This window comes from Metarhizium brunneum, chromosome 1 (assembly GCF_013426205.1).
Source record: "Metarhizium brunneum chromosome 1, complete sequence".
In the NCBI taxonomy this organism is placed as follows: domain Eukaryota; kingdom Fungi; phylum Ascomycota; class Sordariomycetes; order Hypocreales; family Clavicipitaceae; genus Metarhizium; species Metarhizium brunneum.
The window spans coordinates 9587141-9606624 of NC_089422.1; the positions used below are offsets into that span (position 1 = coordinate 9587141).

The 19484-nt window shown below is 43.7% G+C and overlaps 4 protein-coding genes across 4 annotated transcripts; 3 read left to right on the forward strand and 1 right to left on the reverse strand.

Annotated features, from left to right (window-relative positions):
• Nucleotides 1-787: 787 nt before the first annotated feature.
• Tf2-12_2 (Transposon Tf2-12 polyprotein) lies at nt 788-6993 on the forward strand (the record flags this gene model as incomplete). Its single annotated transcript, XM_066130044.1, has 2 exons — nt 788-2710; nt 3343-6993. 2 exons carry the CDS (start codon nt 788-790, stop codon nt 6991-6993), a joined length of 5574 nt encoding a protein of 1857 aa, XP_065985842.1.
• Nucleotides 6994-9345: 2352 nt separating this feature from the next.
• On the reverse strand, nt 9346-12495 carry G6M90_00g029870 (uncharacterized protein; the record flags this gene model as incomplete). Its single annotated transcript, XM_066130045.1, has 6 exons — nt 9346-9844; nt 9910-10437; nt 10490-10520; nt 11375-12003; nt 12069-12235; nt 12295-12495. The coding sequence occupies 6 exons, from the start codon at nt 12493-12495 to the stop codon at nt 9346-9348; spliced, it is 2055 nt and encodes a 684-aa protein (XP_065986117.1).
• A 957-nt stretch (nt 12496-13452) lies between these two features.
• On the forward strand, nt 13453-14142 carry G6M90_00g029880 (uncharacterized protein; the record flags this gene model as incomplete). The annotated part of the gene is made up of 1 exon (XM_066130046.1): nt 13453-14142. One exon carries the CDS (start codon nt 13453-13455, stop codon nt 14140-14142), a length of 690 nt encoding a protein of 229 aa, XP_065985942.1.
• Nucleotides 14143-14887: 745 nt separating this feature from the next.
• KTXA_0 (Killer toxin subunits alpha/beta) lies at nt 14888-17556 on the forward strand (the record flags this gene model as incomplete). The annotated part of the gene is made up of 5 exons (XM_066130047.1): nt 14888-15495; nt 15580-15922; nt 15983-16715; nt 16808-17316; nt 17418-17556. Coding segments are annotated over 5 exons (2332 nt in total), but the record flags the coding sequence as incomplete, so codon positions are not given.
• Between the last annotated feature and the right edge of the window lie 1928 nt (nt 17557-19484).

The window sequence follows — 19484 nt, forward strand, 5'->3', positions numbered from 1 at the left end:
CTCAGGGTCAGCCGGAGGGATTGGCAAACCTGGCCTAGGGCTATAATTGTATGTACGGAGTATGTGTTGCATATGACTAATACAGGGATAGTCTCAGGCGACAGATACATGGGCATCCGGACAAATGTTGCGGTCTGAGTCATGTCACGCAAGAGCCATCTTGCCTTCCGAATCGGTCCCAACCATTGGTGGTGGGCGGACCGTGGAGTTGCTGTGAAGCAGGGTGTCTTATTTGCCAGGGCTGTGGGAGCTAACATTGCCGCGATCGGAAGGCCCTTGGCAGCCCACTGTTACGACCCAGCACGTAGGCTGCAGGTTGGGCCGGCTGCATGGAGCCGCCGGGCGGCACAGGCATGACGGGCCACGGAACATTGGTCGGCACGACAGGACCAATGGGAAGGACGCTCAGTTATTATAAGTGAGCATGCACAACGCTCACCAGTGTTTGGAAGTGAGCATCGAGGATGCTCACCTCCGCGATAACTAGCAACCGTAGTATATAGGGACCCCCAAATTCGCTTCATAGATAGCCTCTAGCTCCTTAGCTTTCAACACAGATCATTACATTGAATAAGCCTCGCTTACAACTCTTTGACTCTGATCACTTGGTTACGGTCTACGACCTATTACCAACGTAACACCCAACTGCTCAGATTGACTGCCCTAGTGGCTCTGCCAACATAAACTACGACTAGTTTATCCCTTGGGAACCTTAGCCGTTACACGTTGAAAGCTCTTGTTCAGACTACTACCGCGTCACTCTGAGCAATACCTGATAACTGTCAACATGGCACCACGCGAGACTACCACCGCATCTGGATCCAATGAAACCCGAGAGGGACCAACCACCATCTCTGCTCACGACATGCTTGCTGAGATCATACGCCTTCGGGAACGGGTCCAACAGATGGAAGAAGAACGGCAGGAACAAGCCACGACTGCGGCCACAATTAAAAAGGACTTGGGAGAAATCCTTAGACCCAGGGCACCAGGACCGTACGACGGATCCCCGGGTGCGCTTCAAGGATTCCTCACTCAACTCAGGGCTTACCACCGACAATTCCCGACCAAAATGGAAGAATCCTCTGCCAAGGTACTGCACGCAGGAGGGTGTATGACGGGAGTGGCACTCGCATGGTTTGAACCCATTATGAGGGACTACCTTAACAAAGAAAAAGACGACCGCGAAGAAGAAACCAACACCATTTTCGAAAGTTACGATGAATTCGAAAAAGCTATCAAAAAGGCCTTTGGAACAGTTGACGAAGCTAGGGCTGCTGAGTACTACATCGACGGGCTCAAGCAGAAGGGATCGGCATCCGATTATGCCGCTCGCTTCAGACAACTTGCATCTCAGCTTGACTGGGAGGACGAACCTCTTATGTCAGCTTTCTATAAAGGACTTAAGGAAGAAGTCAAAGATGAACTCTACAGGGAGAACAGACCAGACAACTTATCGGACTACATCGCTATGGCGGTACGAATCGACGACAGACAGTATCAGCGACGCATACAGAAGAAACAGGGTAAAGGAACCTGGAGCCCTGCCAAAGGGAAGAGTTACCAAGCCAATCAACGCAGAAAGCGTGACGAACCTATTGCCTATGGTCACACTCTTAACCCTGGACGAATGGAGCTTGACGCTACCAAGAAAGACGACAAAAAGGAAAAGAAATGCTACAACTGCGGAAAACCAGGACATTTCGCCAATAAATGCAAGAAACCCAGGAAAGAATGGAAGCCAGTACCAGAAGGAGGTAAGAAACAACTCAATTCTACTAACCAACAGAAAATCGAAGTTACCGAATCAGAGGTGGAACATAAGAACCTCAACTGGACCTTCTGCTATGACGACAACTGCTACGTTCACATGAGCAGCAAACAAGAAAGAGGATGGTTTCCAAAAGAACCAAGAAAACCAAAGAAGAAAATTATGAACTTCATAGGAAACGGACTGCAAGTAGCCAAACAACTGGTACAAGAAGACCTGGACGAACAATCAATGGAAAAGAGAACGCTTGCAATGACGGGACGAAAGGAACTCCATGAACCAAAATCGCCAGAATATTTGGACGAAGACTCGCACCAAGAAATTCTCGATTGGGTGCGACAACAAGCAGAAGCAAGGAAGAATCGAAGGGAACAACAATATAGGGAGGAGCAAGACGCACAAATCCTCACCACCTTCGACGAACCGGAAGATAGAGTAAGGGAAATGAGCGTCGATGACGACAACGCAATCCTAGATACTCCAGAAGCGTCCGAAGACGAACGAAGCGAGGAAGAAACGCCTGCAAGGCTGACAGCCACACAAGAACAAGCTGTACAGCGATATTTCCCCGCACCAACAGGAAAACATTTCGCAATTCCTATTCTAGCAGTGGACACCACCACGGCAATGGAAAACCAGACACTATGGTTTCCGGAAGGAGAGAAGGAAGACGATCCTAGACTCTCACCAAGACACGCGGAACATACACGTTTAGCATGGGCATCATGCGCGTTTGCAATGTGCCAGGCACACTTTCAAACCAAGGCACGATTGGATGCGTTTCCGATCAGGATGAAAGGATATCCGATCAAAGCACCATACTTCAGATGGGAACTCCTAGAATGGAGAGTGAAGATAATCAATAACGATCAAACGATGATCTTGGAACCCGATTCAAACACACCCATCAAATGCCGAGCTCATACAGATCCTACGGACGTATGTGAATCAGACACATGCCAGTTACATGTACATACGAAGAACAGGCAGTGGCATCAGTATGTGTATGAGGGAAAAATCCCAACACACAGAAGGGAGTTACTACTCAAGTCACCTCGATGTGAAACAAAAGACCACATGGTATGCCCACTACCTAATTGTTCAGAACATATGGTAGATAAGGCCAGGGAATGGCACAAGTGGCAATGTGGAACACCAGCAGCATACAAACGGACACAGCGAGCATTAGACATACTCGAACAGAAAGACCCCAGGGGAACCACAGAATCAACATACCACAGTGAACAACAGTTGGATAAGTGGTACAACGAACAGAAGTTCAACCCCAGATGCAACAGGAAATATGCGGTAAACTGCGACAACCCAAGATGCGAAAAACACGGAGAAATGAAAAACCAAATTTACAATCGCCTATGTCAAATGTTTGACGATGGGTTTTGCTTCAAGCACCCGCAAAACGGAACTGGACCTACAGAATGGTACCAAGAAATGAAACGACAAATCGCAGAAGAATCTATTCCGGAAAACTCAAAAAACGAGGCACGCCATCTGTAAAAGGGCTACAGGCTGGCATGAAAAGAAAGACGCTAATGACCCTCAACGCAACCCAGAACGGACGAAGCGACAAAATGGTATTAGACGCCGAAGTCATGGGACATCGCGTTCGCATACTTGTGGACAGTGGCGCGATGGGCAACTATATCTCACCCAGAGTTGTGAATCGTTACCAACTACCGTGGAAACACAAAGAGGCACCATACGAGTTAACTGATATCGAAGGAAAACTTTTTGCCTATAATGACGGAATCATTAACCAAGAGACTGATCATCTCGAAGTACAGATTCAAAGTCATTCAGAAGTGATTCAACTCGATGTTATGGACGTATCGGAACACGACCTAGTGTTAGGGTACCCATGGTTATGGGAGAGTAACCCACTGATCAACTGGAGGACAGGCCAACTGAAGTGGAACGAGACTTCAGGCCAACAGAATCAGCAGAATTCGGAAGAAAGAACGAAATTTCGTCATAACTTAGCTCATGAACAGAGTTCTGAAGAAAAAGAACCTTCAAGCAAGTTATCCAAGGACCAACGACAACAAACAAGCGGCAGAAAAGCAGTCAAAACAATTGGATCCACCGTAACGACCTCGACGGCGCTACAAACCGGGATACGAACAACAATAAGCAACAAGAAGACAAAAGCCAAGATCCGAAAGGTTATTGCCACCTTAAGGAAAGACCTCGCGAACACAAACAAGAAACTCGAAGGAGAAAAGAGGAACGAGAACGATAAAGACGACAAAAGCCCAATAACGAAAGAAGAAAGACTCAAGAATATCCCTAAGGAATACCGGAAATACGAAAAATTATTCGCAGAAGAATTAGAAACCGGATTACCAGAACACAGCCAATGGGATCATCAGATTGAATTGATAGACGGAAAGTCGACAACATTCCATAAGATTTACAACTTAAACGCAAGAGAACTCGAAACACTACGGGAGTACATCGACGAGATGTTAGCGAAAGGCTACATCAGAGCATCCACATCAGAAGCTGGATACCCAGTTATGTTTGTTCCAAAGAAAAACGGGAAACTGCGGTTAGTAGTGGACTATCGGCGATTGAACGCGATTACCATGAAGGATCGAACACCGTTGCCACTAATATCGGAACTACGGGACCGATTGCACGGAATGAATTGGTTCACCGCTTTGGACCTGAAGGGAGCATACAATTTGATTCGAATAAAGAAAGGCCATGAATGGAAGACAGCCTTTAGAACGAAGTTCGGACTATTCGAATACCTGGTAATGCCATTCGGGCTTACCAACGCACCAGCGACATTCCAACGAATGATCAACAGCGTACTACGAAAATATTTGGACAATTTTGTGGTAGTGTATCTGGACGATATACTGATCTTCTCAAAAACCCTGGAAGACCACAAAAGACATGTACACAAGGTACTACAAGCGCTACAAGACGCGAAGTTACTAGTGGAACCAGCAAAAAGCAAATTCCATACCCAGGAAGTAGACTTCCTAGGACACACGATACGACCAAACGAGATACGAATGGAAAAGACAAAGATTGAGGCAGTAAGGAACTGGCCAACACCGAAGAATGTCAAGGACATACAAAGCTTTAGAGGCTTTGCGAACTATTACAGGAGATTCATCAAGAGCTACGGCGAAATCGCAGCACCCTTGGATGAACTCACCAAGAAGGATAAGCAGTGGAATTGGAACGATGAGGCGCAATGTGCCTTTGACAAGATCAAAGAACTCATCACATCCGAACCTGTTTTGAGAACCTTCGACCCAGAAAAAGAAACGGAACTAGAAACCGACTCATCAGACTTTGCTCTAGGAGCACAAGTTGGACAAAGAGACGATGACGGAAAACTACACCCTATTGCGTTCTACTCGAAGAAACTTCATGGAGCAGAACTCAACTACCCCATCTACGACAAAGAATTCCTAGCAATCATCAATGCTTTCAAGGAATTTAGACACTATCTCATGGGAAGCAAACACAAAGTTAAGGTGTATACCGATCATAAGAACATCTCTCATTTTGCGACGACGCAACAATTGAATGGACGACAAATTCGATGGGCCGAATATCTTTCAGAATTCGACTACGAAATCATCCATCGAAAAGGATCCGAGAACGGACGAGCAGACGCTCTAAGTCGAAGAAGCGACTACGATACAGGAGTACCTACAGCAACAGGACCACTCCTTGAGATCAATAAAAATGGCAATTTCCAGCAGAAACAACTGAATGCCATATTGAAAGTACAGAAAGAAGACCCAGTATACGGCAAAATACACCAATGGGCAACAGACAATATACAACACATTGGGGACGTACCGACGGGATGCACATGCCACCCAGGAGGAGTACCAATGTATGGAGAGAAAATCTGGATACCACCAGAATTACAAGAAGAATGCATCAAAGAAATGCATGAACATCCAGTCTACGGACATCAAGGAATCCGCAAGACACTGGATAAGATACGACGACAATACGATTTCTCAGGAATCAAGAAAATGGTCGAAAAGGTTGTCAACGAATGCATACAATGCGGAAAAAGTAAGGCTTCACGACATAAGCCATACGGAGAACTGCAACCATTACCAGTACCAACACGACCATGGGAATCGATAGCTTTCGATCATATTACGAAGCTACCAATGTCAAAAGAACCAATGACCAACGTGGAATATGACAGCATATTCGTGGTCACGGATAGACTCACAAAATACGGATACTTTTTACCGTACAGAGAAGCAAGCAATGCAGAAGAACTTGCATATGTGTTCTTACGAACAATAGCAAGTAACCATGGACTGCCAGAAGAAATCATATCGGACAGAGGAAGTACATTTACTTCTAAGTTTTGGCAAGCACTTATGGCACAACTTGGAACGAATCACAAGTTAAGCACCGCATACCATCCACAGACAGATGGACAGACGGAAAGATTGAACCAGACGCTTGAACAGTATCTACGATGTTACATCAATCATCAACAGGACGATTGGGTTAAATGGTTACCTACAGCGCAATTGGCTTACAATAGCTCGATATCAGAATCGACAAAGCAAACACCAGCCTACGCCAATTACGGATTTAATCCCGAAGTATTTCGAACACAGCGCGAAGGACCGCAAGCAGAACGAGCGATGCTGCAAGCAGATGAACTGAAGAGATTGCACGAAGAAATGCGACACGAATTGGAATTCGTACGAAACAGAATGGCACAATACCATAATCGTAAAAGATCGAAGGGACCAATCTTTGGGGAGGGAGACATGGTCTACCTACTCCGACGAAACATCAAAACAACGCGACCAAGCGACAAATTGGACTACAAAAAATTAGGACCATTCGCTATCAAGAAAAGAATATCGACAAACAACTACGAACTTTCATTACCAAAGACTATGAGGAATCATCCTATAGTACACATTTCACTTCTTGAGAAAGCACCAAACAATGCACCAGCAGAAGAAGACATCGAAGTCATGAACGAAACGGAATATGAAGTAGAACGGATCTTAGACATGAGGACAAGAAACAAAACACGCCAATATCTCATTAAATGGAAAAGCTATGGAGACGAGGAAAACACATGGGAACCTACGGAGCACCTGAAGAATTGCCAGCACCTATTACGGCAGTATCACCAGCAGCATTCAACAAGGCATCCCCAAACACAGCGTTCCAATCCAACACGTCAATAGCGCCTAGAGATTGCGCATCGATAACAGCCTCGGATTCGCGACGCTCCTCCTCCTCCAACTCATCCAGCGATTGCAGACCCAAGCGAGTCATTTGTTGACCCTTGGTAACCAACTGCCGCTTTTGGCGGCGCAGTCGCGCTAGACGGGCCAGCGCTTCATTCAACTCAGCCTGAGCCTTGAGCATTTGCTCTTCCGCTCTCTCTTCCTCCTGATCCAAACGTTTCGATTCGGAAATAATGCGACCAACTACAAGGACACTCATTAGCAAAAAACAGTGACACACAAAAAGGACACCTACGCGAGCTAATCGCGACACCAGAAGCATCACAGGAACGCCCCCGCCGCACGCATTCCCCGCACTTGGAGGAACGCTCAATCATCTTGCAACGAAGACCACGGGCGGAACAAAAGGAACACGGCATGACGTCGTAACCAAACGATTCAATGGAATCAGCCAAGCGATCGTTCCGTAAGGTAGAAGGAGCCTTCAACGAGGGATCTTTTCGCTTTCGGGTACGAGGAACGACGGTACGACTGGACATGGCGTCAGAAGGACATCACAAAGGATGAAAAGAAAGAGGAACTTACCAACGAAAAGAAAAGGGCAGAGGAACTACTTATGAAACAAGGCCTAGGTCTTGAGGACAAGACCATGGGAGAGGGGACATCGTGTTACGACCCAGCACGTAGGCTGCAGGTTGGGCCGGCTGCATGGAGCCGCCGGGCGGCACAGGCATGACGGGCCACGGAACATTGGTCGGCACGACAGGACCAATGGGAAGGACGCTCAGTTATTATAAGTGAGCATGCACAACGCTCACCAGTGTTTGGAAGTGAGCATCGAGGATGCTCACCTCCGCGATAACTAGCAACCGTAGTATATAGGGACCCCCAAATTCGCTTCATAGATAGCCTCTAGCTCCTTAGCTTTCAACACAGATCATTACATTGAATAAGCCTCGCTTACAACTCTTTGACTCTGATCACTTGGTTACGGTCTACGACCTATTACCAACGTAACACCCAACTGCTCAGATTGACTGCCCTAGTGGCTCTGCCAACATAAACTACGACTAGTTTATCCCTTGGGAACCTTAGCCGTTACACCCACATAGAATCTTAGGCCAAGAATAGTAGAAGACTAGAACAGTAAATATTAATTATTTTTAGTATTTTTAAGTTATTTTTAATTTTAATTTATTATTTATTTATTTAAGCTTTTAATAATAAATTTTAATTATTTTTATTACTTTTAAATACTTATTTAAAAACTTTAAAAAACTTTTTATTATATACTTTAAATATAATAAATTATTATAAACTTAAATTAAAAGCTTAAATCTAAATAAAAATATAAGTAAAGCTAGATTAAACTTAATATAAATAAATTTTAAACTAAAAAAACTTAAATAAAACTAAATTAAACCTAATATAAATAAACTTTAAATTAAAATAAAATATATTAAAAAGGAAAAAAAAATAAAAAAAAATTTAAGTTTATTTTTATTATTTAGTAATATATATATATAGCTATAAGTATAACTAGTTTATTATATAAATATTTTTTATTTTTTAAATTATATTTTTTTAGTTTTTTATATATTTTTTTAAATTATATTAATTTAAGTTGTTTTTTATAAGTTAATTTTTAAAGTAAGAGTTTTAACTATATTAAGTTAAAATAATCGGCGCATTACAATTAGGCTTTTTTACATTTACTATCTTGTCTGAACAGAGATAAGACACAGGGAAAATTGGCCGACTACCCTTTTGGTTCTTCCTCTTCTAAAAGGCATTCCGTACATCTACCATGTCTTGCACATTCGATTCTCGGTGTACAAGTTGAGCAAAGCAAGGACATGTCTTACGCGCTTCACATGGCAAGAAAAGCCGAACTGTGACAAGGGTTCAACGTAGAAGGCTTAGAGCAAAAGGGCTCAATTTAATAATAATCTCGTAGGATATCAAAGATCCTGAGTTACTAAGAGGAAAAAAAGGAAAAGTAACTACTTTATATACATAAAAGGAACGCCTAGGCCTAGAGCTCTTACCAAGGCACGTGTTCTAGCTGTGTAACTAACAGGTTTATTATCGGTGAAGCCCTTTTGTTGCGCTTCACGATCTGTTGGGCCTTTTCCGTGTAACACGAACAGTGCAAATTTCAGGAATAGCTTCTGGGCATGACGTCTTGAGGGCAGCTTTCAGCATGCCAGCGGAGTAATTTGCGATTCGAATCCAAGTACACAGTATCGCCCTTCGGGCTGCATGTTCAGCCGTCAAGTTCCTCGCCTCGGCAACGTAACAGGGGTTGCAAGTATTTTACAAGACAACCCTGATATTCAACCAATGATTCTACAGCTCATCGCGACTGTCTTCATCTCTTCCCCCTCCCATTGCCTTTTCCCTTTCAAACCAATCATCGCAGTATCTCGAATCCATGTTTATTCGTTGTCCGAATGCGACACCTTTGGCAGCCGCGTACGTTGGATCTTCAGATATTAGCAGCTCAATCCTTGGAGCCTTTCCAGTCTCCACAACCCTAAAAGCTGGGTCTTTTTCCATGTCTGTAATTATTCCCCTGATGGCCTCTACAACTTTTGGGTTATCCGCAGCCTCGCCTGACACGACGACGAGGAAGCTTTCTCGGTAATTGTCAGGTTGCTTGACATACTCTCTCACTCGGGACTTGAGGTGGTCCTGAAGCTCACGCCAAAATATCTCTTGGTCACTTGCCTGCTCCAGTTGGTTTAACCCGAACCTGGGGTTAATAGTTCCAAGCTGGGCACTACGAGCAGGCCAGAAGAAGCATGTTGATATCTGAAATGACGTGTATAAAGAGTGATTTGTTAAGCTAAAGACGCGTGTCGACGTTAATGGTAGGTTTCCCATTTTCCATCTAATAATGACAACACTCACCTGACAAGATACACCACATCATATTTGTGAAAGTTCTCGTTGGTCCATTCCGGGCCGTTACAAAAAAGATCTGGACATAGCATACGCCTATTGGCCGCAAGAATAGTATTAGCCTCGCCAAGATAAACAGGCGTCATACTCTCCATCTTTACAGTTCGTAAGCCCGCAAGTTTTTGTGCCCTTTTAATATAACTTATTTGTAGGGTTTCTTCATAGCTCCAGGCGATTATATACGGCGCGGTAATAACCACTGTAGCCGGTAAAGGAGCACCTAGAACAGCTTCTGATGAGGTTCGCAGTGCAATAAGCATCTCGGCAAGGATTACTGCGCCATCTGGCCCACCGATTCCCATGTATTGCTTTAAGAGCCTTGACAGGTCTTCGCGCTGTATCTCAGCATGGGGAGGATACCACCAGGCCTCTTGTTGCTTTTGTAGCTCGCTTTGTAAAAAGGCCTGGTAGCGCTGACTCCCTTCTACCTTGGCGAGCTGAAGAACAGTTCCATTGGAAAAGTGTGCAACCGCGGTTCTGAACGCGTGACAAATTAGCATGTGGCTATTGAGCAAACAAGTCATCTTACCCGTAGGACTGTCCGAGGTCAAAGCCAATGGCTGGTCGAAGGTCAACTACGCTCGAGGCGGTGAAAGGCAGGGAGGCTAACAAAAAGAAAAATGTTGTGAATGCAGCGCTTCTAGTGACTAAGCTACGTGATACGAGATCGGCCATCCCTAGTACTGAAGCAGCCGTCTCGCTGCGGTTGTCTGAATGACGTGGTTTGTCGAGTGTGTTGTTGGGCGACAATGGTGAAAAGTCTGGTAAAATTTACCCTTGGCGATGTACTGGTGAGGTGGCCAGATCGATGACTTCTGCCTCAGGCTACATTCCAACAAGACCCAAAAAAAAAGAATGATAAAAAAGGGGGAAGAAAGTGATAGAAATAAAAGGAGAGATAAATAAGACAAGTAAACAAGAAAAACCAAGGAGACTATATAAGTAGGTACACCAAAATAAAATTTACATTCCTATAAATTTAAATTACTAAGCCAACTACAACAGCTCCAATTATCTAAAAAAATCATTTTAGGGAACCAGACTTCTTAAAATCCTTATAAGGAAGCGAGTTACTGAAGAGCGATGCCATAAAAACTATACTATATAAGCGTCTAGCCGAAGACGGCCATGCTTGCGATACAATGTATTTATAGCTTATTTTTCATGTTTTCAGGAGTAAGAACGAACCAAGCAAGCAATTTGGGAATTATTATACGCGAAAAATGACAAATTGAAAGCTTATCAGCTTAGCACAAATTTGTCGCTGGCGCCGCGTCATAAGTACATGTCCTTCTGCTCACACAATCGTCCTCCTTCTTCGCACAACGCAAGTGCAGCGCCTTGAATTTCCATCCCTCGGTCCATAGACGCCGGCATTGGCCTTTATTAGCATAACCATAGCCGAACCATTTACCTGTGCAGTCAGGCTTCTCCCAGTAGCTGATCTGAATCTGTCCATCTGGACAATACCCCTCAGGGGAGATATCAAGAGATGCAACGGAGCAGCCAGTGCGAATACAGGTACCGTCATTAACAGACAAGTCGTTGTAGACGGCGCCAGTACAGTCATTATGGTACTGTGTCCTTAAGCGAAAGGCGGGAATAATACCAGTACAAGCGTAGGCATTCGCCCATAAGCCGGTACATTGGCTGCCTGCCTGGGGGTTCCATTTAAGCAGATCAGCAACAGAGATGCCAACATTAGCTGCGATAGTAACGCATGAATCACCTGCCTGTACAAGGTAGAACCGGTCGCAATTATCCACTATTCCTGGCTGTGTAGGAGACGGTGTTTTCACGCTAGTATCGGGCTTCGAAGGTGTCGGCTGTGGCTTATAGCCCATCACCGAGACACATGCATAGGTGTCTGCCCAGAGACTCCCGCACTTCTGGCCAGCGTTGGGGTTCCAGTTAAGGAAGTCTGTAAGAGGGATTCCGTTTTTGGAGGCAATATCTTGACACCTTTCACCTAGGGACACCCAGTAGAACTTGTTGCAATTCTCAACTATTCCTGGTTGAGTTGGTGTTGGAGTAGAGATGCCACTAAATGTTGAGAGTTTCCGGTTAGCACGACTCGATAACGCAAAGGCCGAAGAATAACAACCCACTTGTTTGGTTTCGTCGCAGTAGAACTACTGAGACTGGTGCTGCTGCTACTACCAGAAGTTGTAGATTTGAGAGTAGCAGGTGGTGCAGAGATTGGCTCCTGACTAGCCTCAATGCAGTACGATTTGCCAATGACAAAGTTGCCGCACGATGCTGCAATCACTGGATTCTAAAAATTGTCTTGTTAACCTGCTTGCCGGCCTTTGTTCCTCGTTATTATACACATACCCAGCGTATCCATTGTTCATCAGTAATAAACCATTGATTGGGAATGTCCTGGCATGCAACGCTTCCGTCATCGTTGTCATACCAGAAAGTACAATATTTGGTTGTAGAGGGATCGTAGGCGTATTTTGGCTGATTAGTACCGCCAGACAACACTTGTTGTGTAAGACAAGCCAAAAGAATCAAAGCAAACGCTGATACCATCATTAACAAGACGCTGTAAGCTAAAGTGGAAAAAGTCTGGTTCGTCTAGCTCAGCAGATAAGCCTTGCTGGTATTTGTCAGGTCAAAGAAAGATAGCAATGCCACATGTATATACAAGGACAGGACACAAGGCGCTTACATGTGGCGAAGGCTCCACAGCTTTCTGCATCTTTTAGCATTTTTATGTGGTCAACGACGCAAGATAAGCAATTCACAGTCGGCTATCCAATAACTCTCTCCTCGGCGACTTCCTCTTCCAGTCAAGAGGAGATGTATACTTCAGGTAAGTTCTGAGGCTCACCGGATGCGAACTGGATCATGAGATACCGAAATGAGCAAGAGAAGAAAATTTTGCACTGAACTGGAGCCCTGTCAGGGTGCAAGAAACTATTGTGCCAGGAGAACAACAGCCCGTGCCGTCTGTAGGCCCCCTATTTGTGGGCCTCGAACGATAACTTCATGCAGCAACGTCACAATATTTGCTACGGCTCCTGGTGGCCAATCTTTCTAGTCCTGTATTACTCCACACTCCTCCAGTGTTGGAAATCTCCTCGGGCAAAAATGTCGACGGAAAAGTCTTCAGAGCATGTGGGATGTGTCAACAGGCCGATATTACATCGGGCCCCTTACAATTCATCTCCATGTTAGTCCACTCAGCCTTCCAACCCACTTATTGTATTCGAAATCTTTATTAATGCCAAGAAAATGACCTGAGAGGTATACTAGACGAATTCCATAATTGCCGTCACTTTTGTATTCCGAAATTCCTTGGCGTGTCAGCATGTGCCACCCGAGGTTGACCTGATGTAAACGTTTAAAAAAGCAAGGGAACTGAGGAGACCGAGTAAACATATAAGAGCACCGGGTCCAGAGTCATACGCTAAAAGCATGTAAAAACCGGGAATCTGGCAACACCTGCGAGTTCGGGCAGGAAAGGCTTAATCCATCCACCAAACAATGCGGCAGTGTACGCTGTGGCCGCAACTGGCTGCTCTTCTCTTGGCTTTGGGCCACGCTTTCGCCCAGGAAGCAGATACCTTGAAAAACAAAATAGGTTGGACGGAAGAAGAGCTTCTCAGGGACTTGACTCCGATACCTACTGGAGTACCTCAGAATGATCCATGGGCGTTGCCTCTGATAAACGGTTGCCCACGGAACTGCGTCGAAGCAGGCCCCGATTCAGCCAACTGGACGCAATTATATGACCAAAACCATCTAAGCTTGTGCAAGTATCCTCTTCTTTTCGCATTCAATGTCCACAATGGCCCCAGCAGATACTCGACAATTCGGGTATGCGCCTTGAATGGCGGCGACGGCAAGCGTTCAACCAGTGCAGTAGTTGTCCCGGAGAAAGATGGTGATGCTGCGCCGCCAGCTACTGGACTGCCAACTGCCTCGTTCTCAGAGTGTGGTGCGGGAGAGTCGACTACCGAGGCAACTGTCAAGGCCGGTTTCGATGTTGTATCTGAGAATACCCGGCCTGACGCTATGTCTGCCGCCAACTTTTTGATTTCGCATCTCAGCTCGAATACGGCATGCGGAAATGTAATTCTATTTGCAAAGTTTGGCGTTGCGCTCGTCGGCCTCTATGCGGGAGCCGATTTGAAGAAGGATCGAGCTGCTGAGCTTCTGCACAAATATTGGTGAGGACATCCGATCACATCACCCCTGTTCTTCTGGTAGCTAATCAAAGCACAATAGTATGTGTTTTTTTAAAAACTTTTTTTTCTTTTCCTATGCAATGTGTTTTCTCATTGGAAACTATTGTATTTTTACTGCCAACCTCATTGCTTCATCGTATCTTGTTGACGTATGCTGAGTCCGTTGTACAGTACCTGCCATCAAAAGCGGGAGTCTGGCTCTGGAAATATGTGACAATGCCGCCAAAACTTCTACTACAATTGGAATTTTTGCATCGGAAGGAAACGATATTGGTCGGGTACAAGAAGCTCTCAGAACATGGGCCCTTGGTGAATGCCTACCGAGCCAAGGAATGCGGGTTGTTGAGAAGAGTGTGGAACTTGGAATTCTGCTGTCAACTGCTCAGAGAAACGCCTCTAATTCTACTCAAGTTGAGGGCAAAAAGTCGCGCAGAAGCCTCGCCAATTTACTGACTGCGAGAGGGGAGTGTAGAACTATACAAGTTGACGACGGCGATAGCTGTGCCTCCCTCGCTTCAAAATGTGGCATTAGTGGAGCACAGTTCACTAAGTACAACTCGGATTCTAAGCTACATATATGTTCAACTCTGATGAAGGGACGCTGGGTTTGTTGCTCCGGTGGTGACTTGCCGGACAAGCGACCCAAGACACAAGCAGACGGAACATGCTACACCTTGAAAGTTGACTCTGGCGACTCCTGTTGGGGAATCACGACTAGCTACAGCATCACAATGGACGAATTGAACAAATGGAATAAGGAAACTTGGGGATGGCAGGGTTGCGCTGGTCTGCAAAAAGACCAAATCATCTGCCTCTCGAACGGCAACTCTCCTATGCCGGCACCAGTAGATGGCGTAGCGTGTGGCCCCCAGAAGCCAGGCACGCGCAAGCCGTCTGGTTCCTTTACTGGGAAAGACCTCGCCAAACTAAACCCGTGTCCCTTGAACGCCTGTTGCTCGGGCTGGGGATACTGCGGCACCACTGCTGAGTTTTGCACGGAATCACTTGCTGATACTGGTGCCCCTGGTACACACAAGCCCGGCACCAATGGCTGCATCTCCAACTGCAACATGAATATTATCAGAAGCCCTGAACCTGCGGCTTCGTTCCTCTCTATAGGCTATTTTGAAGGCTACGGTCTCACCAAGATGTGTGACAGGGTCGACATTCGGACCATTGACCTGAAAAAGTACACTCACATTCACTTTGCGTTTGCAACTGTGACTGCGAACACATTCGACGTCAACATGGGGCCAACACTAAATCAATTCTATTATTTCAAGCAACTGACCGGAGTCAAGAAGATTTTAGCATTTGGCGGGTGGACGTTTTCTACAGAGTACGTATCAGTTACCATGCCTTTATTTATGGCGTGAAATGGAAAGAAAACTTAACATGTTACTGATCTCTCCATATCAATCAGCCCGGCCACTTATGGCATCTTCCGTACAGGTGTTAGCCCGGCTCATCGGCTACAGATGGCACAGAACATGGCAAAGTTCATCATTGACAACGAGTTGGATGGCGTCGATATTGACTGGGAGTATCCTGCCGCTCCCGATCTCCCTGATATTCCCGCCGGTGACGTTGCGGAGGGTATTAACTATCTGAAATTCCTTATCACTCTCAAACAACTTTTGCCCGCGGACAAGACGATATCGTTTGCGGCGCCAGCGTCGTTTTGGTACTTAAAAGGGTTTCCTATTGCTCAGATCATGAAAGTTGTCGATTATGTTGTCTACATGACATATGATCTTCACGGGCAGGTAAGCTTGTTTCACGGTACTTAACGGATTTGGACTTTCTTTCAGTCTAATTTAATGCAGTGGGACTATGGCAACAAATGGAGTACTCCTGGTTGCCCTGCTGGCAACTGCCTTCGGTCTCACGTCAATATGACAGAGACTCTTAACGCACTCTCCATGATTACTAAAGCCGGCGTACCGTCTAACAAAATTGCTGTCGGGGTTACCAGCTACGGCCGTTCGTTCAAAATGGCTACACCAGGATGCACTGGGCCAATGTGTATTTACACAGGGCCAAAGTCTCAGGCCGCAAAAGGCCGCTGTACCAATACGGCGGGCTATATATCCCAGAACGAGATCGATTATATCATCAAGAACAACCCTTCTGCCACTAAGTTATACGACGATGCCAGTCTAAGTGATATTCTAATATATGACGAGACAGAGTGGGTGGCATACATGAGCGCTGACAACAAGAAGAAGCGAAGACACCTATACAGAGCTCTGAATTTCCTGGGCACAAGTGACTGGGCAATCAGCCTGGATGGAACTGACCTAGTTAAGCCAGAGCCGTCAACTATGAGCCCCGTCGGCCCTTCTCTTGCCCGCCCTGGAGTAATGGACCTTCTCATCCATAACAGCTGCAAGATCAAGGGCCGTCTGGAAAAGGTTCAGGAGGCTTGGTTCGAGGCAGGAGATATCAGCAAAGCTCCCTATGAGTGGTCGCGCTGGAACAGGTATCAAAAGGCAATGGACAACTATTTTGGAATGAGGTCGGGCCAGGTGCCTATTATTGGAACTGATAAACTCTGGGGTAAGTGTTCATCTTATTCTTACCCAATGTGCATGGATCGATGACATGGCATAGAAAAACTGACACTATTATTCACCGTTTCTCTCCAACAGAAAACTTTAAAAGGCACTCTAGTCTTCACTTTGGCCGCTCCCTATACGGTTTCAAAATAATGAACATGTACACTTACATTTTCTGCGACGAAGCAGACCTGCCTAAAAAGGTTCACGAAGATTATAACGTTGTATGCGTGAATGCGAAAAAAGGAAACAAACACGTGGCTGCAGTAACGTACAGGTATCCAGGCACATGGTTCTGGTCAGAGTATTATATTCTCCTGTGCCCCGGCTTTTTGGATGAGCTACCAAACCAGCCCAAATTTACGAGCCTCAAAGACCTTGCCTACGAAGCGGACAGCTTCCCTTTACTTCAACAACAGATCAATAGATGGAGTTCCGGTGTCCGCGCCGTAACTATGTACCATGAAGTAGCTCATTTTCAGGACGTTTCGGATCCCGAGTGTGGCAAAATCGAATTTTATAACCCGCGAGAAATTGTGGTCAAGGCCCGGAGCGGGTCAAGAATAGAATACGAAGAACTCTTACGAAATGCGCACTCCTGGGTTAGTACAATACGTATTCTTTCATCAACCAAGTCTATTTGACTTATTTATGCCTGTCTGTTTGTTGTCTGTTTGCTAATTGAGCTCTTTTATGTTGATAGGCTCTAGCGGCTGTCTCTATGTGGATGATGAAGCGTTGGCCGAACATTGATGTGCCACTACCCAGGAATATGAAGCCACAGAGCGAAGGCGACGACGACGACGATAATAGAGCATTTGCCGATCACGTTGATCCGGATAGTAAGTAATGCTCAACAGATCTTTTTTCCCCAGTTTCTTTATTATTCGCGGCTATCACACTCGACACGACACTGTGGTTGGGTGCGAAAGAGAGGCAGTGAAGCGACAGGAATCATGTTGAAAGAAATATCCGCTGACGACTCTACTCCGTACTACAGATTCGTTTGATGCGTCACGCGTGGATCCCAGCAAGTTTACATGGCTCAGCAGGCTCACATCAACTGACAGAGAGCTTGGATTGTAAGTGAATGCTTCCTGAATCTCGAAAACCGCCTATTATTACGTCCGCAAGACATATTTTATGGCAATCCCGCCAGGGGTTGAGAGGGTTGATGTGACCAGATGAGTTATAACCATGTATTAACCATGTTGTATTCTCAACAGCGACTGCGTGGAAGGTGAATACCAGCATGAAGATCAGTGCAAGGCCTTTTGTAATAATGGCGGTAACGGTAAATGCGCCAAGAAGGATAATGGCCGATGGCAATGCAGCAGCTGCAAAAATGCAACAAAATGCTCAGCGGGCGTTTATAAAACAGACGAGGAATGCAACAGCAACTGTAAAGGCGGTAGTTGTTCCGCAAACTTCGAATGTGACCCTGATAAGCGTACTTGCGACGACCCCCCGATTATTAAATGCGCTTGTTAGAGTTGGCATATATACCTGTACGATTCTACAACTTATAGGCTGTTAAAAAGTGCTATTTAATATATAAGATTTTGCTATAGCCTACACGAAAGTAGAATATATTAATACTTAAAGGTTTATAATTTGTTAAGTAAGAAATAATAAAAATATTAAACTTTTTTTATAATAAATATACTTTATAAACACAGCTGTAACGAAAAAACTATACTATATATAATTTTTAGTATAATTTATAGTATAGTTATAATATAATATAGCTTATATTATAATTTATTATATTATATATAATTTACTATATTATATATAATTTACTATATTAATTTTTTTTTTTTTTAGTTAATTTACTTTATAATTAAATAAAATTATATATATAATATAAGTATTATATAAGTATAAAATCTAAAATAATATTAGGTTATATTAGGCTAAAAATAATAAAAAACTAAAAAAGTAAATTATCTTAATATAATTAATATTATATTATAATTATTAGCTAAAATTATTTTATAATAATCTTAGCTATTATTATTATAAAAGTAAATTAACTTTACACTTATAACTTATATTAAATTATACTAAAAACCTAAAATACCTATATATATAATATATTTATATAATTTACTTTTATTTATATTTTAAGTTAATTTTATTTTTTTTTATTTAAGTTATTTACTTTTTTTACTATTAAAATTATAACTAATTATAAGTTATTATTTTTATATATATATATCTCTTATAAGTACTTATTAATATTTATTATAACTATTTATAAATAATAATAATATAAGTAAAAGTACTAAAAAGCCTAATATAAATAAATATAATAAACTAGCTATACTTATAGCTATATATATATATTATTAAATAATAAAAATAAACTTAAAAAATAAAAAAAAAAAAAGGTTTTATTTTTTTTTTTTTACTTAATACATTTTATTTTAACTTAAAATTTATTTATATTAAGTTTAATTTAGCTTTATTTAAAGTTTTACTTAAACTTTAAGATTTTTAATAGCTTAAAATTTATTTATATTAGGTTTAAGCTAATATTATTATTATAAACTTAAGCTAGAGGCTTAGGTCTAAGTAAAATTCTAAGCAAAGCCGGCCTAAACCTAATATAAATAAACTTTAAGCTACTAAAAACCTTAAAGTCTAAGGGTTAGGGTTAGGGTTAGGGTTAGGGTTAGGGTTAGGGTTAGGGTTAGGGTTAGGGTTAGGGTTAGGGTTAGGGTTAGGGTTAGGGTTAGGGTTAGGGTTAGGGTTAGGGTTAGGGTTA